Genomic DNA, 27,958 nt, shown 5'->3' with positions numbered 1-27,958 from the left:
ACTAGGTTATATTTTATATATGTATTGAAATTCAGTAATAACATTTTTAAGAAATTTGAAATGATGTAATGGCAATTTAGGTCGTTCATATTTTTTAAAGTGCTTTTTCTCAGCATTTTCATTTTTTCAATAAATCCTTTTATTTAATGTCCTATAACTTATATAAATACGGCCTAAATTATTTAATATTTTTACCACTTATTTTAAAATTATATACTTTATAGAAACAAGGATGGGTTTTACAAAATACTGAAAAAAAAAAAAATTATTTGAAGTGAAAATGTGAATGAGACATTTTTTTCAAAGTTTTCACATAAAAATATGCTCTTTTTTTTCTCAGAAACTAATTCATTAATTTGCAAAATCAATCATTAAAGTTATTAAGAATTCTATAATAAATACAATAAGAAAATTTGGGAAAAAACATTGAAAACTTTGGGAGAAGAATAATATTTTAATTGTTAAACCTTTCTTCCAAAAATTTAAATTTAAAAAAATTACTGGCCAAAAAAATGCATTAACAAATTTTGAAAGGTTTTCAGATTTTAAATTACGTCCAAAGGGGCATTTTTTTAATGTTTTGTGTGTTAAATTTATTTATTAAATATCATGTTCTACATACTCAAACCATAAAATTAAGTTCAACAGCAGTATCATAAAATAATTTTAAAATGAGCATATCTTTAGAATTTCCGATACAGAGTCTTGTGCGCAGGAGATAAAGAATGTCCCCCCCCCATGAAGTTTTGCCATTACTCGCTTTGAAATTGTTGAGTTTGTTAATAAAAAAATTCTTGAAAGTTTTACAAAATATGAAATAGTTAATAAAACAAATTCCAAATTTGGGCTTCCAGATGCCCGTACTGGGGTAGAAATGCATGTTATTCAAAACTGGATGGCTCTAGGTACCGTTGTTTTATCACAATGTGCGACGCATAGATACATATATGCAGATTCTTTATTATTCAATTAATTTAAATATAATACAGGGTGATAATATTTGGTGGCAAGAATTTGAAAAGTGATTCACCGTTTAGTTTTCAATGCAAAATTCCAAAACGAAATAAATAGTCAGTCCTTCAGGATCTACAACAAAATGACCATGTCCTTTATTATCTTGATTTTGCAAACTAAATTTAACAATTCCCATGAGACAAAGGATAAAACTGGGCAGTTGATTATCATTTGTCACCACTCCCCAGCCCCTTTAATCCAAAGTCCCAGTTCCTATTGAAATAAGAAATGGGAATGGTAGTTTTCTTACAGATTTTCTAAGGAAATCACATAAAGCATATTTTCTCCCACCCACATGATGCATCATTTCACAACTGCTGTTTCTCAAACACAAACCTGCATTGCAAAATATCATAGTCGCATCATTTCAAAATTCATAACTGATATATTAATATATAAGAGATACAGATCTTTTGAGGGAAAATTACTAAAGATAACCATGGGTTTATCAAATTTAGGCTAAAAATGCATAGAAATAAAAATAATAATAAAATTATAAAAATTAGTACTTACCTATAAAAGTATTTTAAAGTAAGATCCACATTTTCTAAATTTTCATCAATCAGCTCTAATATATATTTTCTGAGGTGTTCAACATCATCTTCTAAGGGTACTAAAAAAATTTTTGAAAATTTTAAAATACAAAACTGCAAAATTACTAATCTAATTAAGCATTACAGCATTGAATAATTCTTGAAATTTACATAAATTATAAACAATTTTTAACAATATACACAATATTGGAAAATAAAAAATATTCAATATTATATTTTAAAAACAAGTAAAATATAGAAACAAACAAACAAAAAAAAAAAGTGTTTGAAGCAAAGTTATTCCTTAACCATCTCAGCAATATGGATGCAAAATTCTGGCCAACTTTCTTATTCATTACACATGAAAATTTCTGCCAGCTTTTAATGTAGGCAAATTTTTGGGTAGATGTATACTGGAAGAAAAGTAATCAGGTACAAAGTGGGAGAGTCATTTTTTAATAATAACCAAGAAATTTATTCATGACATTTTGAGAACATTAAGGGAATTGCACAAACATATGAAGTTTAAGATTACCATTCATGTTAACATCATATTCTGAATTTACATTACTAATTTACTCACAGAATGATTCCTTTAGACAATTACTTGCATAAAAGGTGCCAAACTTTACATGCAAGAAGTTAAAAGCCTAACCAATCTTAAGGTTTAAAAGCGAACAGAGGGAATTGTCCAACCATTTAGTTGTCTCTTTACAGCAAATGTTATGCAGGGTGCACCAAAGGGAGTAACTAATATTACACTAGCCAGAGAGAGAGAATAACTAACTACTAACATTCATTCCTTCTATGAGATTCAAAGCCATCCCTGACGATATGTCATCTAGCTCCACCAACCGCTTTACTGAACAGTGCAGGATTTTAAGACAGGATTTAAGACATAATATAGGCATTTGTAATTAGAGTCACAGAAAACTTGGACTTTATCTTGTAACAAAAGCATTTCAGATATCAAAGATAGTGCATTTACATTTAAACAACATTACACCATTTTGCATTTTCTCTACTAGAAATTACCATTACTTATTATTATTATTATTACTCAATTATTCTCATTTGAATGAAATATGTGGTGATGGTATCTTGGACATGAAAAATGTGAATTTCTGGGTGTGATAATTCAAAGAAGGCTGAACACTGAGCGAAAGCAAATCAAAGGAGCATCAAAAGTACATCAGATGAGTTAATGAACATGATTTAAATTAATGAAGCAAGCAGTTATCACAGCATTTACACCAGAGTGAAGATTGCAACTATGAAGAAACAAAGTTTCTTCCAGAACCAGAATTCCTTCTTCCCCCATTATACACGTCTGAAAAAGCTGCACCTGTGGTGTAATTCAAGACAATGCTTGTACACACTATTAGCTCATGTTTATAAAATTTTTCATTATAACAACTTTGAAATAATTGTCTAAGTTTCATATTCATTTGAACTTCACACTTAATGATTTTTGGCTTTTTCCTACATTGCAAGATATTCCTCATGACTAAGATTTAAAGCTTTCATTAAGCTGCTGCTTCAAAATAGTTTCCTAATAGACAAAACAGAACCTCAAAGCAGCATTTACTGTAGCTTATGCAAATATAGCATCAACAATATAAAAAATGTGTTTGTTTAAAGGTTAGCTACGCAAAAAAAGCGATCACAGTTTCAGTTTCTTAAAGTTTGTTTCTTAAAGTTTTCTTAAAGTCAGTTTCTTAATGTTTTTCAAAAATTATTAGGAGACACTTGAACTCAACTTGTATATAATTATAATTTTTAAATGCTTTAAATATTGATCAGCATATAGATGGTAAGATAATTTATTAGATATTACATTTACATATACTACAAACTGATAAAATTTGCAAGACTATAGAGATTCTTTAACCCCTTAACTGCCGCGGGCGTATATATACGCCTTGCTCAGCCAATGCGTTAACTGTCCCAGATGTGCAGCCGATGCGTTAACTTTGCGAATAATTTTAGGTGTAGCAGCGCAAAGCAAATGATAGCAGTTTGGAAGGACGTATATATACGCCTGGGGCAGTTAACGCATCGGCTGAGCAAGGCGTATATATACGCCCGCAGCAGTTAAGGGGTTAAATTGGCATAGATAATCTGCACACAATTCCTGCTATTTATATCAAGTATTAAATTTAGACAATTTACAATTACACTAAATCATTACTTGAACATCAGTGTATTTTAGTCTTAATAGCACCAAGGATGTTTGCAGAAGATGTTACTAAAGGATTTGCGATATTTTAGGAGATGAATAGAGGAATATAAAACAATTTTTTGGGGGGGGGGCGGAACTTTAATGCATAGGAAATCTTTCAAAATTTTAACTGGAGTTCTGAATAAATTCAAAACAGCATGTAATCAGAAGTAATATTATGAATAATATCATATTTGACAGTCAAAGTAGAACTTAACATTATTAGTGTGAGCCTTTACAAAATTGTGCACAGTTATAATCAGCCATTAAATAAAAGTATTTAATGGGAAAATTATTAACAGCAAAGAAATAAATGTACAATTGCATGACAGAACACTTACTGGTGTTAAACTATGATGGAGAATTTAATTTCAAGTCAATATTTTAACATGTTTATTTATATTTCATGGATGGTTCATTTAGCAAACCTTGAAAACTAACCATTTAATAAAAATATAACACAATTTCAAATAATTATGTAGATAAAATATTATCATACAATTTCATTAGAAAAGCTATATATATATATATGCTTCAAAACATTATTCTGCACTGTTGCCTACCTTTTTGGTTTCTCAATATTTGAAAAAATAGCAGCCGTGCTTATCTTTCTTTTTGATGGGAGTTTAATTTCTTGAAACAACTGCATTAATATTTTTCTTTGCTATGTCTTTTGCTAACAATTGAAAGTTTAGTGAGGCATTTTCACATTTTGTATTTACACTAAATCCTTTAGGTACTAGATTATAACCTGACACATTCATGTTAACAGGAGTTGGAGATGAGCAACTGCTAAAAGGAAGAGAATGATTCATTGATTTGGTAAGCTATCCAATTAATCACTACATTACTTTTAAAATCTTTATCCATAGTATATTCAGAGGTATTTTCTGACCCAAAATCTTCCCACGTATTTTTGTGTAATGAAAATAAATAAAGTTTCATGGTCTGTAAATGCTATCAGTGTTCAAGGATGTTCTACATTACATTTATTACATCACACATATAATCAAATGAACTTTTTAGCAATGGGTTCAAATTAGCAATTCAGAAAATTAAAGCATATTCACTCAGTTTTATTAATACTGAGTATTTTTACTTTCTATCTTCTTTTAGCCTGATTACTTCAGCTCCTGCTTGACTTATCTCAGTAATTTAAAAGAATTAAATTTATGTATTCTCCAAATAATTTTTCTAAAAGAAACCGAGAGAAAGATCATATGTCTACATTACAAGATGCAAACATTATGGATTTCAGAAGCTTAAAAAATCACAACTTCGGCTATACAACTTCAGCTTCAGCTATACAACTTCAGCCACAATCATTCTGTTACTTTCAATTCTCCTTAATCTAAAGAGCAAAAGTTCTAAAATTGTAGTTCATTATTTAAGGTTTACATTCTCTGAATCTAAACCATTTTTAATGACAAATGACTATTTTTTTTAATATTAATGAGATCAAAATTCCGAGATTTTAATTTGTTGAACATAGCTATTCTGGCAGCAGCTTAGAACTGTTCCTGTATATAATGAAGCAAAATTTAAGCCAATACTTTTGAATATGGAGACAAATATTGTCCTATCTGAAACAATACCCCATTATCCTTACTCAAAATCTTTTTTATTCTTCTCTTCTTTTTGGATTAGCTAATATTCACATTACCAATGATCAGTATTCTAGAGTTTCATGAGTTACATATCTGGACTTGATTCAATGACTAACACAAAATCAGCAATAAAATACCTTTATGTGCAAGTTAAATCATCACCTGACAAATGTCTTCAGAGAAAATTCATAAGTTAATCATTGTTTAACTGCTTTTAAAACATGAACAATTTCCATTGCCACAAATGTTTATGTGATAAAATTTGAAAGTATCTGCACAATACATTTACAGTTATTGATTTAAGACCTGTTTTCACTCCTTTGGCCTCATATATGAAGTTAATGGTAAACTATTCTGTATTACAGATTTTTTAATATGTTTGTTGTGTGTGTGAATATACACATACACATAACAAACTTAAAACCTGAAACAGTTGAAGAAATGGCAAATACAGTCAAAAGTCATTAATCTGGACACCCATAATCCGGACCTCAAAGCTACAAACTTTCTGTGCATGCATCAACGCATATGCGTTGCGCGTGCAGCAACGTAATGCGCGTAATACCTTTATGCATGTGCATAATACTTTTACGCATGTGCATTTAATGTATAACGGACGGTATAAGCTAAGCTAAAATTATCTAATTATCTATTTCAGTTAATGTTGCAGATTGCGTTGTTCCTTAATCTTCGAATTGGAACTGGCTTATTATTTTTTGCAGACTGTTAGAGCAATTTTATAAAAGTAAGTTGGAACTTTCGATTATGTCAAATGGAATTTCCGATGCTGGATCTACAAAGGGAAAGCATGTTTTGATGTCCACCAAACAAAAAGTGGAATTGTTGCAAAAAATGGATAAAGGCTCCTTTGTTTCTCTAACCATTCCGAAATCTGTTTATCAATTTCACGCTGCTCAGCAAGGGGGGTGGGAAGTCGCGTCACGAAATGAGCTGGAAGTTGATCTGTCAGCACTATCCTTATCTTCAGGGCAGATGTTTTTATTTTATTCGGCTTATAATGTAGTATTTCATCTCGATGTACTCCATCTTTGATATGATTTAAATCAAATTCCTCGTCATTATAAATATTACGAATACAAATCAAATAGTTTTTTGGTTGCAATTTTCTAATTTCGACTATGTGTAATTCGACTTTACGCATGCGCGCGTTGAAAGAAATGTTTAATAAAGTAAACAAATAAATATTAAGTTTTTTTTTTTTTTTTTTTTTTTTGTAAATTTTGATACCCTTTAGATCATGATTGCTCTTTATTTCATAAATTACGGTTTCATATTTTTAATTTTATAATTTCTGCATGCCATCTTACCAGATTTAAACTGATGATCTATAATCCGGAATCGCTGAAGTCCCGACGAGTCCGGATTAAAGACTTTTGACTGTATATATAAATGATGACAGGTTTATTGCATAGATAGAATGATGATACTTCCAGACAGACATACCCATACTTTCAACATAAATTTATAACTGGATAACATAATTCTTTAGACACACAATCTGAATCACATACCATTATGGGTGCAATATGCCCCCCACAATTTTTGGAAGCTTACATCTTAAGAGCACACATTGGATGACAGACAGAGGTAAGCGGCGACATGCTGCATGCAGGCAAGCAAGCAGGAAGGTGCATGACGCATTTAGAAGAACCATGGGAGAGATTAAAACATTTTGGTTTCAGTAGCAGTCTTATTCAATAACTGGATAAGAAGGGTCTGCACTACAACATTAGGTAAGATCTTATAAGGATTAATTTTGAAATAACTCAGTTTAGGTTGATAGTTATAAACAACTGCTATTTTTAGGACAGAAAGAGGAGGTGCCTCAATTAAAATGAAGAATAAAAGGGACTATTACCAATTAAAATTAGAAGTTTGTTTTATACATTTTTATCTTACATATTTATATATAAAATTAAAATAAACTTAATTTTTTTAAAATAAAATAAATAAATTACAACATATGTACAAAACTGAGTTATGCCCATGAAGGAAAGAAGTGTAGGTGCAACTATCAGCAACCCTCCCAGTAAGATTAGTTGAAGCTAAACATTGATTAAACCATTGATAAGATTTTCTTCCTCACTCGTTTTTATTGGCCAACTCAGACTGGTTATATATTACATTTTCACTGTTTCAAAAAGAAATACTAAGAAACAAGTTTATGCTAACTTAAATTAATTTATGCTAAGAAAAATAACATTTTGCAATTAAAATTTTTGGCCACACTATTAAAATGCTTTTTTATCTTATCATAGGTAAATTTTCGGATCATCAGCATTTTGAAATAAGCATAAAAATAAGATATCAATAAATATCTTTAAATGACATTATGCAATGATATGCATAGGGGTGTAATTTCAAAGAAATTAGTTCCTCTGTGTTACTTACTGCATTTCTTTGTGTTATGGATATTTTAAATAACAGCAGTAAAATATAAATTGAATGCCGATACAACATTAATAACTAATACTTCAATGATAAAAAATAAAAGTAATGTACTCTCCCCCTCCCAGAAATCCTCCAGCTGGTATAAATAACAGAAACAAAAGTTGAAGGAAATAATTGACTTCTATATAAAGAATAAAATTTCTAAAATTATTTAAATGATCTTAATGTGAAAAACCAAAAAATTATTCCATGAAATGTGAAAAATACTGTTTTATAACAGAAATATGAATTCTCTCAGAAATAAAGAAAATTAGATTTTATGAAGATAGTCTAAGTTGTGCAATCTCTTATTTCTCCTGCATTTAAATACTCACTTCATAATGCCTCATCCATATTATTAAAAATTTATCAAGAATTATGAAATAAATACATTAAGCAAAAATACAAAATAGATTTATGTATCACAAAGAAATTTTTATGTTACATCCTAGAATTTTAAGGGGGGATATAAAGCTAAGGTGGTCATACAATGTAAGTAACTTTATTTTCCTAATGAGGTAAAAAAAAAAAAAAAATTGCACTGAATAATTCTGAGGAAATACCATGAAACAAAAAACTTATAAGAAATTAATTACAATAACAATTGCATTTATAGATTGTATTCATATGAATTACAATATTTATGGCTGCTATTTTTAAAATGATGTTAATTGAAATATTTTAAAATTCAATTTGATTACAAATAAAGCAAATAAACTAATTAATAAAATTTAAAAAATAAAAATATTTGCTATGATAGATCAAGAATATTTTATTACCCTTTTCTTCATTCAATATTACACTTAACTAACAGACATAAATATAATTTTTCTTTAAACAAAATTAATTTATTAAATAGATAGCTTAATTACCTCAAATGCAACTTTTCTGATGATTCTTTGCATCAATATATATTTCCAATCCTTAGATAATAATGTTCAAATTAAATACACAATAAAGTTTTCAGTCACATCTTATTGCCACACTAAAAGCCCACACTTTCCAACTCCCAGATGAAAAACTGCTCAAAGTCATTATCCGAGGTTTACCAACTACGATGAACACTAACTATATCATCCAAGAATTAAATAACCAAGGATTTAAAGTTAGCTATATAACTTTAATGCATAATAGAAAAGAAAATAAACCAATGCCGCTCTTTTTAACTCACATTCCAAAAAGGGACTCTGCCACGAAAATCTTTGACCTAAAACAACACATAGAACATATGAATATTTTGGCTGAATACTTGAAACGGAAGCCCGGCCCACCCCAGTGCTACTGATGTCAGCAATTTTATCATAGTTCGCTTCTGTGTACTAGAGACTGGGTTTGTGTACATTGTAGAGATAACCATGAACCAAAAATTGTGTTATCACTGCAAAGGGCCACATCTGGCAAATTTCTCTCAGTGCCCAGCAAGACCTCAACAAAATAGATCAAAATTTACTCCCAGCCAAACTCCTATCAGAAATCCATGGAATTCATAAAAAAGATTTCCCTCCTCTCAACACAAATCCACAAAACAATCAAAATGTGCACATTGCTGAACACCAAGAAGCAAATAATTCGCTCTCAGAAATTTTCAATCTTGGATTTTTAAAAACTATATGGACTGCAATAACTGAAGGCCTAAAAGAAATGAAAAAACAAAAATCTGCTATTGACAAAATTAGCATCATAGTTAACATCATTAATAAAGTCTGCAGTTACATTTAATATGCCTAAACGTCAATATGAGAAGCTTTAAAATTATTTCCTAGAATGTAAATGGCTTAAATAAAAAAAAAAAAAAAAGATGAATTGGGTGATCTTATTCTTGAATTAGAACCGGATGTTCTGTTAATACAAGAGACTCACTTACAACCTGCAAAGAAAGTACTTTATGCAAATTATGCTACTTTCAGATCTGATAGAACTGCAAAGCGAGGAGGTGGAATTATTACATTCATTAAAAGGAGTATACAGCATCAGTTTGAACAAAACCAATCTACTTTTTTTGAGAGTAATTCTGATGAAATTGAAATTGAATTTAACAAATTCATAATCTCCAATATTTATAGTATTCCACTGAATCATAGACCAGTTATGGCTGATACTGAACATCTTTTGGACTCTAATTATCCCTCTCTTGAAGATGGTGATTTTAATGCGAAACATCAATGCTGGAATCCTAGTGCAAGCAATAAAAAAAGTACTGAAGTTTTAAATTTGATCCAAGATAAAAATTATGTTATACATGCTCCTGATGAACCAACACATTTTGGTTACCACAGCTCCTCCATCATAGACTTTTTCCTTTCAAATAACCTCAGTTACAATAGTCAAACTTCTGTTATTCCTGCTTTATCTTCTGATCATAATCGATCATAATTAATATCAACTGCTTCCTTCCTGCATTAGGTCACAGCATTGGAATTACCAATTGGAATAAATATTCTCAAATTCTGACTGAAACTATACCAGGAAATCCTTGCATTAGCAGTAAAGAAGCCTTAGACACTTCTGCTACCAATAAATTCATCAGTAAGCATCATTTTCTTCCTCTTCCGAATAACATCAGTCAAAATATTAAATATAAAAATCACATCCTGAAATTATGGCAACTTGAAGTAAGCTTGAACTTTTGATTATGTCAAATAGAATTTCCGATGCTGGAGCTGCCAAAGCGAAAGTTTTCGATGTCCATCAAACAAAAAGTGGAATTGCTACAAAAAATGGATAAAGGCATATCCTTTGTTTCTCTAACCATTCCGATATCTGTTTATCAATTTCACGTTGCTCTGCGGGGGGGGGGGGGGGGAGACATCGCGGCGTGCAATGAACTGGAAGTTGATCTGTCAGCACTATCCTTATCTTTAGGGCAGATGTTTTTATTTTATTCGCATACTTGCCAAGTTATGACACTTAAAAATCAAGAGATTTTTCACAAAATGATAAAAATATAGTTTTTAATAATGAATTAACTTACTAATAGTTACTAATTCTTAAATGCAAGCAACACGAAAATACCTTACACATAAAAAACATTTTTATTACTTGCATCGTTTAAGAAAACAAAACAAAAAAAAAGACACTTTAATCAGTTTTCGTACAAATCTTATGAACAGTCGCAGATTTTGCTTTTGTATTCAGAATGTTATGAACAGTGGTAGATTCGTGCTTAGCTAAACTTACAGTAATCAGAAAATTTTAAAGCAATTTTTTTTATTTTGTGAGAAATTTGTATCAGCTTTACGCTTATATTTTGAAGTATTATTTTGAAAACTGTCAGTTGAATTGCTGAATGGTGCAGAAATTACTTTATTTTACTCAAACTTATTTTTAACAATGTAAGTAGTAACTATACCTCCATTTACTTTAGGTATTTTATAACTTTCAATACAGCCTTTTATCTTAACTCTCGAAGCATTTACTTCTTCTTTAAAAAATGCAAAAATGTTCCATTGATCAAGGATTCTAGATAGGCATTTCTTTAAAGACAGCCAGCGTGTAAACACATATTTCAAAATTTTTCTCATTTCAGTATTATGCAGCTGTTGGAACTGTTTCAATTTTCCCTTCCTTTTAGAACTCCTTTCAAGATAATAATAAATATCAACAATGTGTTCATCCACATTTATTGGTAAAAAGCTGCCCCTTTTTCAGCTGCTAAATTTAAGAGGTGACAGGTGCACCTCATAATCTGCAAATCTGAATTTTCCTTTGTTAAGATGCCTGCAACACCAGTCTTTAAGCCTACCATTACTGGTGCATCATCGGCACCAAGTGCTAAGCAATTATCCAGAGGGAATGCATTTTCTTTTAAAGTTTTAATAATGAGCTGTGCTATATTAAAGCCTGTCGAATGTTATTCTAAAGTGGGGACAGAAAGTAAACTGCACTCAATTTCTGAAGACTCTGGATTAAAAAAAGAAACAACAATTCGATACAGTTTTGAATCAGTATTATTGCTTCCATCCGTAGAGAGGCAGAACGGAGCTGATTTAATGCAATCAATAACTGAAGATTTATTTTTTCAAACCCATTTCTTTAACAATTGCCCCTGTTTTGGTCCTTGCAATTGTGTATTTCTTAGCGATTTCACTATTGGGAAACATTTTTCAAAATAAAGCTGCAGTGTGATCCTATGCATTCAGTGGCAGGTTGTGCTCCAGTAAAAAGGCAGAGAACAGACATTCTGCATTAATAACTTTTTGATCCTTTTTTTACGAAGAAAAATTTAATTTTTCATTTTTTTCAAAACAACTCACGCTGTCCTTGTGTTTTTGTGTACGCACATGATTGATAACATCCGCCCTTCCACCATGCGAAATCGAAAAATCGCAACAACAGACGGTACACATTGCAAATTTATTACATTTCTTTGAGGAAATAATGGAAGGAAAGTCAACTGTGTACTATTAGTATTTCACCTTTCTTGCAGACATAACAAAAGATGATAATTTCTAAAACTATTTCCCGAAGGCACGTATACTCACACAACTCAGAATAAGATGAACGAAATAACTAAAGATCATCCAAATAACAGCCTTGAGCTTGCTTTGTGCTCATTGGCTAATATATGCCAGATGACATGCAATGGAGCTCTTCCCATTGGAGTATGACGTTTCTGGATACGTATGCTCTCGCTCACAAAGCAGAAATTCTCATCTGATTCGCAGGGTTTTGTTTAGACATAATCTAGAGAAAATTCAATTGCTTTCAGACATCCAAAATCACTTTTTTTTTGTTAATATAACAAAGTATTAAGCAAAGTTCCATAAAAATCGTGAGAAATTTTAAGAATAAGAAAAAGTCAGGAGAAATATATTGTAAATCGGGCTGGCGGGAAAGCGGTCGAAAATCGGGAATCTACCGCCTAAATCGGGAGAGTTGGCAACTCTGTATTCGGTTTATAATTCCTTACTAAATGTAGTATTTCATCTCGATGTACTCCGTCTTTGATATGATTTAAATCAAATTACTTGTCATTATAAATATCACGAATACACATCAAATAGTTTTCTGGTTGCAATTTTCTAATTTCAACAATGCGTAATGTACACTTTACGCATGCGTGCGTTGAAAGAAATGTTTATTAAAGTAAACAAATAAATATAAAGCTTTTTTTTTTTTTGTAAATTTTGATACCCTTTAGATCATAATTGCTCTTTATTTCATAAATCACGGTTTCATATTTTTAATTTTATAATTTCTGCATTTCATCTTACCAGATTTAAACTGATGATCTATAATCCGGAATCGCCGAAGTCCTGACGAGTCCAGATTAAAGACTTTTGACTGTACAAAGTTATATCAAAAAACTTGCAACAAACGTTTACCTTTCTGTACTACAGTCAAAAGTCGTTAATTCGGACATCCATAATCCGAAATGATTTATATTCCGGACCTCAAAGCTACAAACTTTCTGCGCATGCGTCACTTTGACGCATGCGCGTAAGACCTTTACGGCTCTGAATATGTGTGTGCGCATGCACAAAATACGTTTACAAATGCGCGTTTAATGTATAACAGACGGTATAAGCTAAGCTAAAATTATCTAATTCAGTTAATGTTGCAGATTGCGTTGTTCCTTAATCTTCGAATTGGATCCGGCTTATTATTTTTTGCAGACTGTTAGAGCAATTTTATAAAAGTAAGCTTGAACTTTTGATTATGTCAAATAGAATTTTTGATATATATTTACTAATATGTAAAGGATCTACAAAGTGAAAGTATGTTTCAAAGTCCATTAAACAAAAAGTGGAATTGCTGCAAAAAATGGATAAAGGCATATCCTTTGTTTATCCAACCATTCCGAAATCTGTTTATGATTTTCCCGCTGCTCTGCGGCGAGGGAGGGGGGACGCCGAGGCGCACAATGAATTGGAAGTTGATCTGTCAGCATTATCCTTATCTTCAGGGCAGATGTTTTTATTTTATTTGGCTTATAATTCCTTACTAAATGTAGTATTTCATCCGATGTACTCCGTTTTTGATATGATTTAAATCAAATTCCTCGTCATTATAATTCGCTTCCGATAGCGAAGAATGTGACACAGAGGTTATTGAAAACGAAAAAATTTTGCTTGACAAATTAGTCGGTATTCTCGACCCAGCAATTATAGGACTTGAACAGCGGAACTTTGTAACTGAACAAGAAATTATATCTGTTTATAGAATTAAAGAGAAAGTATTATCACATGAAAAACGAAGCAACCTAAACAACTTACATTGAAAGAAATGTTTAATAAAGTAAACAAATAAATATTAAGCTTTTTTTTGGTAAATTTTGATACCCATAATTTGATACATCATAATTGTTCTTTATTTCATAAATTACAGTTTCATATTTTTAATTTTATAATTTCTGCATGCCATCTTACCAGATTTAAAATGATGATCTATAATCCGGAAAAATCGATAATCCAGAATCGCCAAAGTCTCAACGAGTCCGGATTAACGTCTTTTGACTGTATTACATCCAAAAAGCTGTATCAGTTCTTTGGGATGCTCATTTTTTTCTAGAGGAAAAATACAAATATCCTTCAGATATTCTAACCTAACATTTTGTTAATTACTTGAAGTAATTACTACCTAACTGATCCAACTTTTTTTTCACATTGCTTGTCTACTTTTATTCATTAAATCTTTTTTTGCCGACTGATGACGGCTAAGTGAAATATCCCCTTCTACTATCTTGTTTCTTCTTATCATCCTTTTGTTGTTCCAGACATTCTTTTATCTGATGCAGAGTAAAAGCGTGCTGTCGTGCGTTATCACTCTCTTTCCATTCGACACAAGTAGCAATATTTTGGTAAAAATGGTTAATATTATTGGAGTTACAGCCGTGAATACACGCATATTCTAGAATAGTATTTTCTATTTTTTCTAGAATAGTAATCATGTCAAAAAAACAAAAGATCAACTGTTTGGAGTCATTTCGCCAAGGCAGACCGAAATTATTATGCATGATGCAATGAATGCAATAAAAAAATTTCCATTTTACATGGAAATACATCAACGATGCGTCGTCATCTAAGCAACGTTCATAACATTGACGTTGACAAAGCAGAGGCAGCTAAAAAAACAAAAACTTTGGATAATTTCGTAATTAAAACATCAATTGAAGAGATTGTTTCAAAAATGGCTGCAGTAGATGGTTTATCAATTCATCAAATCACTCAGTCAGAGTTTATTCGACAATCATTGGCCTTAAGGGGTATGAAGCTTCCAGCCAACAGAAAATCTGTAATGGCTCTTGTTCATAACCATATGGAAACTGTGAAACAAAAAATCAAAAAATAATATTAAAAAAGATTGGCCTTAAGGGGTATGAAGCTTCCAGCGAACAGAAAATCTGTAATGGCTCTTGTTCATAACCATATGGAAACTGTGAAACAAAAAATCAAAAAATGATATTAAAAAAGATATTGCTGAATCAAAGAAATTCTCCATTACCATGGATGAATGGACCAACATCGGTAACCAGAGATTCCTGAATATAAATCTGCATACTGCCTGCCAAAAAAGCATCAATCTTGGACTGGTAAGAATCTTTGGAAGTTGCAATGAAAAAAAAAAAAAAAAAAAAAATCTGAAATGTTTCAGATTTTAAATTACGTCCAAAGGGGCGTTTTTTAACATTTTGTGTGTTACCTTTCTTTATTAAATATCATGTTCCTCGCACTTAAACCATAAGATCCAGTGCAACAGCAATATCGCAAAATAGTTTTAAAACGAGCATATCTTTAGAATTTCCGATACAGAGACTCACGCGCTGGAGATAAAAATGTTTTTTCTGCACAACGTTGCCATTGCTCGCTTTGAAATCCTTGAGTTTGTTAATCAAAAATTCTTCAAAGTTTTAAAAAATAGGAAATCAATCATAAAACAAATTTCAAATTTGGTCTTCCACATGCTCATATTCATTGGAGGATTACGTTATTCAAAATTCGATGATTCTATGTACCGTTATTTTATGACAATGTGAGAAATATACATACATTTACGCAGATTTTCATTATTTAATTTCTTTAAATATAATGCAGGACTCTAACATTTTATGGCAACAGTTTGAAAAGTGAACCGACATTTATCCGTCCGACGCAAAATGCCAAAACGAAACTAATAGTCCTTCGGGATTCAAATCCCTTTGGACTAAAAACAAGAAATAATAGAAAAGTACCTCGAATCTTTTGGTCTATCATTTAAGCATGATATTGTATCCACTACTGGGGATGGAGCAAGTGTTGTGATCAAGGTCGGAAAAGAATCACCTGGTTTATATGAAACATGTCTCGCACGTGCCTTGCATTTGGCTGTTACAAAAACTCTTTATAAAGAAAAGTCAGGGACAGAAGAAAGTATTAATGAAAGTTCAGGCGAGACTATGATTTTGATGATGTTGATAATGGTTTGTTCATTAATGAAACTGAATTACATAATGAATTGTTCAAGGAAAGTATAAATATTGTGAGACAAGTTGTAATTTTTTTCAAAAACTCTGTTGCGCGTTCAGATTTGTTCAAGTCTAAATGTAAAGAAAAATTACAGATAGAGCAACAACTCTGGATTGTAAAACCAGATGGAATTCAATGCTGAAAATGCTTGAAACATTTCTAAAATTGTATGACGTTACAAAGGATGTACTCATTGAACTTGGATCTGAAAGTCTTTTAACAAATTTAAACCTGGAATTAATAAAATCGATAGTCTTGATGTTAAAACCAATTGAAGTTGCACTTAACGCTATGGGTGAAAAACAAGCCACTTTACGAACAGCATATATTTCTATCAACTTTATGCGAGAGAAGTTAACAAGAATCTGAAATAAGTTGTTCTCTTTATGAAAATATCGATTTTTACATCAATAGTAGGATCAACAAAAACATTATAGATTTGATGAATTCACTAAACAACTTAAATAAAATGCCATCAAAAGCTTCTACAGAACTAGCAGCTGCTTTGATGATTCATCAATGAAACCAGATTCATCAAATGAAAAATCAAGCAGTAATGCAGAAACAACTACCAAAGTTGGTGCTTCTCTTGAAGAATAACTTAGAGTACTACTAGAAGCACCAAACAGCAAATTATCGGAAGGTGACCGCTTAAAATAATTAAGTCAAGAATTTACTTTGTCAAAAAGTAATGGTGAATTGACTGTAAATTTAAAGCGGTTACTTGAAGCTATTTACAGTATAAAACCAACGTCAATTGATTCTGAGAGGGCATTTTCCATGGCCAACAATTTTTGCACCATAATTAGGTCGAAGCTATCAGATAAATCACTACATGCACTGGTGTTTTTAAAATACTTTTTCATTACTATAAATGCATAAATAAATGTATAAGTAAAGAAAAAGTTTCTTTTAAATTTCTAAAAAATATTATTTTAATTATAAGTCCATTATAAGTCTTTTGATAATGTAAGTATGTCAACTTCAAATGCTCGAAAGCCCGAAAAAACAAATCACCGAGCTTTACCAAACCCTACTCCAGCCCTCGTACCTCTGAAAGACTGTTTTCAGAGTTTTTTTTTTTTTTTTTGTCTACACTAGATTTCAGAGGGGCAGGATTTCCTTACCTTAATCCTCTGATCATTATAATGGGTTTGGCCCTGAAACTTCATTTCCCAAAATATACTAGATCAGAACTTTCATGTATAATGAATTAGAAAGCACACAGAATCTACACAGAATTTCATGCCCATAACCCTTGGAGGGTAATAAAAGCAATCCTCTGATTCAGCTGATAGGAGCTAAAAGTGCAACCCATTTTTTAAGGTCGCCCTTCAAAATATTCTTTAGATAGATACATTATGTTCACAAAAAATTTTAAAAATTAATTAAATGCTTTTGAGGATTGCTGTACACTACAATTATTTGAAAATAGAAAGGAAATGGCACTTTCAGACTGAAGAAAAGAAATTAAAGTATTGGTCATGCTTGTAAGCATGACATTGAAGATAGACTAAATAGACAAAAAACAATCTTCCTGCAGGTTAGAAATGCAAATTTTTTAATTTGAATAAATCAGCGGGAGAAGCATTTTTTCTAATTTACTGTGTGTTTAATTGTAACTTATCAAAATGCCAAGTAAAAAGACTTCAGCCTGAAAGAAAAGGATACGTTGTTAAAAGATTTTGTTCCTGATTACTGCAACAACAACTCCTTCCCCCCCCTAAAAAAGAAATTTAAACTAAGAATTTTCCAAACAGACTGTGCATTTTACTTGAACAAAGAGTTATAATTAATGAAAAACTAACAGAATATGCTAATGTGTCAAGGAAGTACAAAAGAGGCAGAAAATCGAGAGACATTCAATTTTTTTTCTAGAATGGTTTCTAGCTAGAAAGCTAAAATATGTTTCTATTTCTAGAGCATTTTTTCACTAATTCAATTTTAGGAGATCATTTTATATCAACTGACATATAACTCACCAGCAAGAGAAAGAGAAATCCAACATTATTCATCAAAAAGTGCACAATGAAAAGAAAGAGTGGATTATCCATGCAGCTAACAACTGGATAAAAGATATTTTACTTGGGCTCCTAAATAAATACAAGCCACATGAAATTTATAATACAGACAAAGCTTGATTGCATTACAGAACACACACTGATATTTAAAAGTGAAACAGTAGTTGATTTAAAAACTGAATTAATAAGTTACTGTAACGTGCAATATGGATCCAACAATTAAGAAGACAGTACTGGTTATTAACAAAAGCAGAAAACCTCAGTGTTTGAAAGGAGTCGAGAATTTACTTCTGACTTACCACAAGAACAATAATGATGGATGACAAATAGTATCTTTACTGACTTTCTTTGAAATGAGAAGCAAACTGAAAACTGAAAAAATATTTAAGCAGAACAAACATCTCTTTCTGCCATTAGAGTCTGTTCCTTCATGCCATTAGAGTCTGTTCCTGCAAATACAACTTCTAATATTCAATCTTTAATTTCAAGGTATTATTAAAACTTTCAAATATCCTAACAGAAAAAATGTTCTGTAGCTGATGAACAAAATTTAATTTTGCAAAAATAACTTCGAAGGAAACAAGTAAGCCAATATTTCTGCCAGAGACGATATTATAATCAATTCAGGGGATTAATCTTTTAAAATATGTTTTAAAATATATCACATTTACATAGAAGCCTCAGAGGAATTTCAAACAACAGCTAATGTTACAGATATCAGTTAGAGAAATTAAGAGGATTCATTTTTAGAATATTTGTTGATTCACATTGATAGTGAGACAAGAAGCACAAAAATTTACTATGAAAGTGTTAAAAAAATGCAGAAACTGACAGCGAAAGTGAAGACAGACATGTCATCATCAATCGAGTCTAGAAAAGCACTTCAAATTCTAAAAAGCATTCTTGAACTAAAAGGTGAGGATTCAAATAGCTATAAACAACTTTACAAAATTGAGAATGAAAATGAAAAATTGTTTTTGAATAATATGAAACAAACATAGACAGAACATTTGCTTGTAAAGAGGTTATCACATATGGCTACAGTCCCTGCTAAACGGGAATTTTCTAAGAAACAAGTTTCTGATATCACTTGTTTAAACAGGTGGATTCCTAGAAAAAAGAGCCCCGCCTAACTACGGAAACTATGTTGTGGTTACGTAGGATTTTTTTTTCAAACCTTATCCAAAATGTCTTGGCTGGACCTCAGTCCCGGGTAGAGACAACCAATCAGACAAAAGTTCTGCTTCTGAAGCCTCACGTGAACCCAATCTGAGCGATAATCGATTAGTGTTTAGCGTTCAAGTCTTTGTAGTAAGTGAATTGATAACTTAGCTGCGTGGATTTCCTGGAATTGTGCGGGTTCTGAGAATTGCTCCTTTCGATGTCAAGTCTCGCATAGCCGAAACGTAATGTGATTGGGACTTTAGAGATAAAATTTTATTCAGAATGTAATTATAAAAATATTTTTATAAAATTTAAAAAATGAATTTCAAAATTATGTAAATTAAATAGTAATATTACAAAATTATTAATATTACATTTTAATTATTACTTTAGGATTAATTAATGAATTAATTGTTAGTTTTTATTTTATTTAAAAACTTTTGAACTGATATTACCGTTCGCGATGTACAAATTTCCGTCTATTAAAATAAGCTGCTTAATAAACTTAAATACATCTGGAAGAGAAGTGATTTTAATAAGTATCAGGTACTGTACATATATACACCAAAAAGCCATTCCATTACGACCATCCTCCATCTATAACAATGGGCTAGCCCAGGAAGAAAACTACTGTGCGTGCACGGCTGATATTGGAATATATAAAGTGGCTATGCATTGTCTTTCCAAACATAGCGTGATTAGCAACATAATGGGAAAAGCAGCTGATTTATCAGACTTCGGTAAGGGCCAAATCGTTATGGCTCAGCGACTGGGAAAATCAGTATCGGAAACAGCGTGTCTAGTGGGCTGTTCACATGAAGTTGTTGAAAGTGGTGTATGGATGGTGAAACAACAAGTCGCCAGCCAGCAGTGTGTCGTTGAAGGCACATTGATTCCAGAGGAGAGCGGAGATTGCTACGCATTGTTTGCCGTGAGCCAAAATTACCACCAGCTACAACATTGGCAACCCAGACAACGTTTCTCAACACACTGCGCAGCGTACATTGCTCTGCACAGGCCTATGCAGCCAGAGGCCGAAGCATATCCTTGCACTGATGCCACGTCATCGTCAGCTGCATCTGCAGTGCGCAAAAAAAAAAAAAAAAAAAAAAAACATTGGAATTGGATATTAGAAGAATGGAAGAAAGTTGCATGGTCCAACAAATCACGTTTCTGGTCCATCACATCGATGGCATGTGTGCTAATACTCCAATTTCCAAATGAAACCCTGGCTCCCAGATGCACAGTTGGACAGAAACAAGCCAGTGACAGGGTAAATATGGTGTGGGCAATGTTCTCATGGAACACATTAGGTCCCAGAAGCCCCATAGAACAATCCCTGATGTCTGTGCACTACGTGAACATTGTAGACCAGGTTCACCCATTCATAACAACAGTATTTCCAGTGGGGGTTGATGTTTACCAACAGGATAATGCACCATGTCCATAAGGGTTGAATCGTCAGGGAGTGGTTCGAGGAACATTCCAGTGACTGAAGTCATGTCTTGGCTCCAAATTCACCTGACATTATTCCAATAGAGCACTTGTGGTCCCACTTGGAAAATCAAATTCATGCTGCCATGCTACCCCCTCGTAATGTGAAGGAATTGCAGGACCAGTTGGTGAGCACTTGGTACCAGATACCTCAGACGACCTATCAGCACCTTCTGGAGTCAATGCCATGCCGGATGCTGGCAGTTTTGAGGGTTAAAGGTGGTCCTAATTAGTATGTCCTAATTAGTATGTTATTAACAGGGTGGTCGTAATGCAATGGCCGTTTGGTGTATATATACATATATCTAAAATTTATGGGAAGAGTTTGAAGTTAAACATATCTATACTTATAATTTTCAGTATTTTACTTTAAAAAAATTATTTTAATGTGCCCACATCATTTACATTGTAATAAAAGATCAAAATTGATGGATTAAATCATTAAAACACAATATTTCTTTTGCATAATAGTAATAGTTAATAATATCACACATTTCATTCGAAAAAGGTAATAGCTTGCATTTCTCTCTAAAAAGCAGTCAGTCTAAAAAGCATCAAGAAGTGAATGCCTGGTGTCCAAGTGCTAAGATGAAAGACAAGATTCATAATTTTGGAGCCTATAATAGGTAGAAATTAGCACCCTCATTAAGACTGAAAGCTGCACGGTACACAGATAGATAAAATAAACCAGCTACTTTGCAGAGAGGGGGAAAGGCAGTGCTAGGCAGGGAACTAGCTATATTTCAATGAAAAGAGTTAATTTTTTACTGTTTTTTCTTCTGATTCAATAAAACAAATGAAATTTGTTTCCTTAAGCTAGCAGGTTTCATTAAGCCACCAGCTATGTACTTTTGAAAAGCTTTATCTCTGCATACACACAAAACATCATCAATATGAAAATTACGCCTCTGTTGCTCTTTTGCAAGATTAATGAAGGAAAGTTTATTCTCTATTAGTATGAACAGCTTAACACACTGCTTACAGTTAAGCTTGTTTTTAAATTTCTTATAATAAAACCAGCAATGTATAATATTATGGCTTCTGTGACATCACTCAAACTTTTAATAAGATCAAACCCCATATACTCAATAGCTTGCAAATAGTTCACTATATACATTCTTTTTCTGATTTCATTCCGACTATTTAGGACACCAAATATGCTCTTAAATTCTTATAGATTTAACAGTTGATTCTGAATTTTTAAATCCATACAAGTTTTATTTCATACAAATTCATACACCTAGTGCATTCTACCACATACACACACATACAACACCAGCACACACACACATAAAAAAAATGGAAAGGAAATTTTAAATTATTTTATACATAAAAACAACCTACCTATGAAAGCTTAATTTTTTGTTTTATTTGAATTTATCAATTCTTTCTGAGCATCCAATAAAAGGGAAACAAGCCATTTTACCATTTTAAGTTAAACAAAAATATTATATTTATATGATATTTTTGTTTAACTTAAAGTGAATATTGTCAAGAATATCAACGATGTTCATAGCACCCCGCTTTAATAAGGGATTGGATAAGGGCCAATAAGAAAGTGGGAAAAGAGAGGAAGTAGTCGGCTGAAAGTTGACTTGTTTTGAACTTCAGATTTTGGGCATGATGTCTGCTTGATATATTTCTACCCCTATGGTTAAGACAGTTATTTTCAATAGTTCTTGAACAAACAGAGTTTGAATATATTTGAGAAACTTGCAATTACTCAAAATGTTTCAATGTAAATCCTACAATGTTCATTTTCAGCAAAATGAACTGGTAGCTAAAATTTAAAAGGAAAATAAATCAATGCATTAAATTTCCCCAAAATGTTTCAGCCTTAGTAATGTGCTTCAATTTCGGCAACATGAATGTAAAAGAAAATATTTCTGACTCACCTAAGAAAAGTTTAAAGAAATTTAGCAATTTTCAGAGGTATCTGTTTAAAAAGCATATTTTTAGCGCATTAACAATACTCTGACCATAAAATAATGCAAGCATACTAAATATCATCCACTGAAATCAAATGTAACCCCCCCCCCCAAAAAAAAAAAGAGAGAGAGAGAGAGAATAAAAAAGAAAGAAATATATGTAATGACAGATTGTACAATGAAGATAAATTAGATTAAAGATATTTCAATAAATAGTAAAGGTATCAAACAAATTGATTTATGTCAGATATATTGATTGTAAACATGTAGTTCATTTACAAATAAACTTTTTGGGGGTTGCAGAATTTCTAATTTCTGCAAGCAGCATTTCTGAATTAGCTGCAGATTACAATTCAATATAATTTTCAAATTATAATCTAATAATAAGGATAATTAAATTATGTTTCTATGAATTAAAAATACAAAAACCTTCAGTGCTATGGATCCATTCCTTGATTAAAGTTCTCACTTCATTAATTTCTACAGCTCCACCCAGATTAGCTTTCTTAGTCTCTTTTGCTGTTGTTATTTGAGGATGAGTTTTTCTAGCTGCACTCTCCACAAGACACGTTTTTATAGTCTAAAAATTTATAACAACACAAATTTAAACACTTACATTTAAAAAATAATAAAAAAATTACTCCAAAAATTTAATGCTACATGTTAGAGAAAAGATCTCATAAATTGAACAGTTTCCTGGTTTTATTTGATGACTGCTTTAGCCACATGTAAAAATTTTTATCCATTTGGAGAAAATTAATCTATTAAACACGGGCTTTTTCTGACTTCTTACATTGCTAAAATGCAATCTCGCACATCATGAAAGTTAACCATTATTAAATTTGCTGGAAACTCTGCATTAAGAAAAAAATTTATCACTTATTATTGCAACATATAAGTAGCATTTTCCCCTTATCAACACATCAAAGCTTGCATTATCAATAAAATGATTTATCAAATTGAGGTATTTAATGAAAAGTTTTAATTTGCATATACAGCGAGTTCCTGGTGGTGACCAGCTACAAAGATGATCCTTTCTAAAAGTGATTATTATTACAGTGAACATAAAAATCAATATTGAACATCACCATTCTAATGCAACCATCTCAGAACACAAATCACAGGTGATCATTTTGAAGAATGTACTATAATGAAGTTTGGCATTATTCTAATTTAAGGATTAAATTATTATTTTTATTACTACACTGTAATTTTTGTATGATTTGTCATTTCAGTCATTGACTCCCCCCCCTCCATGAAATTTATACTACTGTTTATTAATATTTTGCTTTCCTGTTGCCTCTGCAAAAAATATAACAAATTATATCTTTGATACATTTAATTTAATAATTAGTAATAATTTTCAGTTTGCTTAAAAAAACTGATTTTTGTTAATTTAACAAATTTAATTAATTAAAAAAATATTTTTCACAATATATCTATCTATAACGCAATGAATAAATCTTTTATAATCTTTTTAGAACTGCCACAATTTGATACTTCAAAATAAAAGAAAAGGGGAATGAAATATGAGAAAAGAATATACCATATTAAAATATAAGAAACCAGAATTTAAAAAAAATCAAACATAAATAAATAAATAAGTAAAACATAGCATCATAGAATCTCTTCAGGGACTTAGCACTATGAGATGGTGCAAAAGAACAGCCATGCTTCTAAACTAGAATATGAACAATTTATTAATTCCAAAAATTTCATTAAATTTAAGGAGATGAAGAAAGAGAAATAAACTAATGTAAAATTAGGCACAGGCATAAATTTTGCATTTAATTCTAAACAAACAGACACAGATTCCTGTTCTTCAGAAAAGAAAGAATTACAAAATGGAAGGAGTGATGACCACTTTTATGTCAAAAGCAGCAGCACAGCAAGCATAGTGTAATAAGCAAGGAAAATAGGAATGAAATATGAAAACTAAGGTTTAAAATTCAGAAAGGCACTAAGAAGGACTGCATTGGAATCTATGTCACTAACTAAAAAAACATAATTTTTAAGATATGAAAAACTTTAAACTGATTTTTGTCTATGTGAAAACATTCACAAAAATTTACCTTTCTTAGTAAATGACATTAATTCTAATCCAATCTTTCATAGCACTTTCAGAATTCTAATACTTGTTTTTCATGTTTGATTCCTATTTTACTTCATAAAAGGTATTAAGCTTGCACTCGCTTTAGCTCTGCACATTGCCTTTGGCATAAAAACGGTCATCACTCCTCTCATTTTGCAAAAGATTTTTCTAAAAGAAGAGAAACCTGTTTGTGATCGCCCTCAATAATGATGAAGTTTTATTCAAATTTGACACTAAAATAAGGTTGCTTTTATGCCTACTTTTTAAAATGAAAAGGCTAATTATTTATTAAAGCAGACCAATACCTACATATCTAAAAAGAATTAGGCAATTTATGCAAAACAAAATGGCTAATGATTTTTTTTACAGAAAAGAAGTTATTCTGGTGGAAGTACATTTCTAAAAGTGCAAAAGACTTGAAACTTCTTAGGTAGACAGCAAAATTATGACATTTTTGGTGATCACAAATAAATATTTTTAATACTCACGGTCAGGTTAGGAAGTGGTCTTAGAGATAAATTAACTATCCATTATGGATTTATTAATCTTCACAGACATAAAAGTCATTTTCAGAGGTGGTTGTCTGCATCCATCATGAGAAGATTCAATATATTTCCTCGGATATAATATTGAGTCATTTGGCATGAAAACAGCACTTTGGCTTATAATTGTTACCACCTTAGCAAATCTAATTTTCTGAGCAATTTAATTTAGAGCATGTTTTAGTAGAATAAAAAATTAATTTTATAAAATTAATAACAGCTAACATATACCTGCAATCAAAAGAGAAAAGAAACATGCCAAGTGAAACATAAAATTAGCAAAGAATCAGCCTTATGCTTGGCATAGATTAAGCTGAGAACTAATCAGTCTTGCAGATTTTTTTTGTTCCTGATGAAGAGGGACCTGCGCCTATTTGCCCTCGAAATCGATTAATTCTCAACTAAATCTATTGGCAAACACACGATTGTTATTTTGGCTGCTTCTCCCTCTTCTGAAAGAAAAATTTGGCTCCTGAAGAAAAAGTACCTATGTCTGTTGTTCTTAAAAATGATACAGTTTTATTCAAAATCCATGCCATGCTAAGTCCCCCCCCCCCACCTTTTAATCTTACATTGGTGGGTTTCTTGGGGGGGGGAAGGGTTTTCAGATTTTTAGATTAAGCACAAAGGTTCTGCTTTTTTTTTTTTTTTTTTTTTTTTTTAAACGTTTTGTGTGTTACTTTTATTTATTAAATATCATGTTCTTTACACTTAAATTATAAAATTCAATTTATGGGCAATATCACAAAATAATTTACAAAGAGCATATCTTTTAGAATTTCCCGGAATTAGATAGAATCTTTAGAACTCTTTAGAAATCCTGGAATCTTTAGAATTTCTTTAGAATTAGATACAGAGTCTCGCACACTGGAGATAAAAATGTTTTTTTTTTCCCGTACAAAGTTATCATTGCTCGTTTTGAAATCTATGAGTTTCTTAATCAAAAACTCATAAATGCTTTACAAAATATGAAATAGATATTAAAACAAATTCCAAATTTGGGCTTCCAGATTCCCATATTCGTTAATTCAACTAATGTTTTCCCTGATACCAGTTGTTTCTGATACCATAAAATAATTATACATAGGGCAAATAATGAAAACAAACCATACAGCCATCCCATTCATTTGGGTTTGATCCCAGGTCAAACTACCAGTATTCAACAGCCTTAAACATTCAGACATTAACAGAGCCCACTACAACATTAATGCCCTTATATATCATTATATATTATACTGTTCAAAACATAAATATCATTATATATTATTTTCTTTTCTTTATATCGAAGAACAAATACACATATTTTATTAAAACTGCTGTTATTAAGAATGTAACTTACACTGTTACTTTTGTTTTGACTGCTGCTTGCACCAGGATTTAACTTTTTTCTACTAGAGTGAGGATTCATCTTTCTTTTTGGTTTATTTACTTTGGTTTTCACATTATGTGCACTGGTAGGTTGAGATAATGTATAGGATGCTACAGGCATCGAAATTCCACAAGCTTCTAGTACTTCTTTTCGGATTTCATCTGGCAAGGCATCTAAAACACTTTTGTCCAGCTGTTAAAAAAAATATTTCCAATTTAATTTCGAACAATATAATATTAGATAGCATATATTTACATGCTTTTTTAAAAGATTCAATATCATTTTCGTTTTTGGTAATAGGTGACAATGTTACATATTAGAAAGCGGGTAGGCATCATCTATACATTAAAAAAAAGCAAACTACTTTTTTCTGGGGGCAGAGGGAGAATTTACATTTGTCATATAATAAATGCCACTTCTTTATGATGCTGAAATGAATTTAAAATCTATTGAAATTCTGGAAACTTGAAAAATTTTAATCTATTTTTAAAGGTCTTCTATTCTTATAATATATTTTACAATTATTATTGAAGAAAAAAAAAAGTATATCATTAAATGTATTTTGCAATTACAACTGATAAAAACGTGCAGTGATGAAAAGTGCAATGTTCATCAACTAAATTTTAGGACTGAATTCATAAGAGTCCAAATCAGACAACGCTACTTTATTACTATTTAGTCTCCTTTACATATTTCATCTGATGCTACACATATCTTGGATTCTGGATTATTTAGCAGAGTCAACTTTTGGACCACTCATTCTATAATTATGGTTTTCTGAATTTAGGAAATACTCTCATATATTTCCTTCTGAGATTTCACTTTAGAGAACAGAAAGCACGCAAAGAGAAAGATTAATGAAGGTTACAATTTTCTTTGTAACAAACTCTTGAAAATATTTATGAAGTGCCACTTAATCCATTACTGAAAATATTGGCTGCATAAAATTAAACTAAATTCAATTAAAACTTCTTTTTATAAGCAAACAATACTTTGAAATGCAAATTGAGATGTGTTAATAACTGGTTGCTACTAATTACCATTTGGCAACTTCATTGAAACTGGCTTCAAAAATTCA

The 27,958-nt window shown here is 31.2% G+C and overlaps 1 protein-coding gene across 4 annotated transcripts in view; it reads right to left on the bottom strand.

The window, feature by feature from the left end:
- Nucleotides 1–27,958, bottom strand: part of Rev1 (Rev1 DNA directed polymerase) — a 95,318-nt gene that overhangs the window by 3,679 nt on the left and 63,681 nt on the right. For all 4 annotated transcript variants that reach the window (XM_035351212.2, XM_035351213.2, XM_035351211.2 and 1 more), the window contains 3 exons: nt 26,851–27,072; nt 23,307–23,457; nt 1,528–1,627 (listed from right to left, as the gene is read on the bottom strand). In XM_035351212.2, coding sequence (XP_035207103.2) covers nt 1,528–1,627; nt 23,307–23,457; nt 26,851–27,072 — 473 coding nt within the window. The remainder of the gene's footprint in view (nt 1–1,527; nt 1,628–23,306; nt 23,458–26,850; nt 27,073–27,958) is intronic.

Source organism: Stegodyphus dumicola, chromosome 4 (assembly GCF_044657685.1).
Source record: "Stegodyphus dumicola isolate Sdum_Otavi_A_Nest chromosome 4, ASM4465768v1".
In the NCBI taxonomy this organism is placed as follows: domain Eukaryota; kingdom Metazoa; phylum Arthropoda; class Arachnida; order Araneae; family Eresidae; genus Stegodyphus; species Stegodyphus dumicola.
The sequence above is the reverse complement of the archived record's forward strand: the minus strand, read 5'-3'. Positions and strand labels throughout refer to the sequence as shown.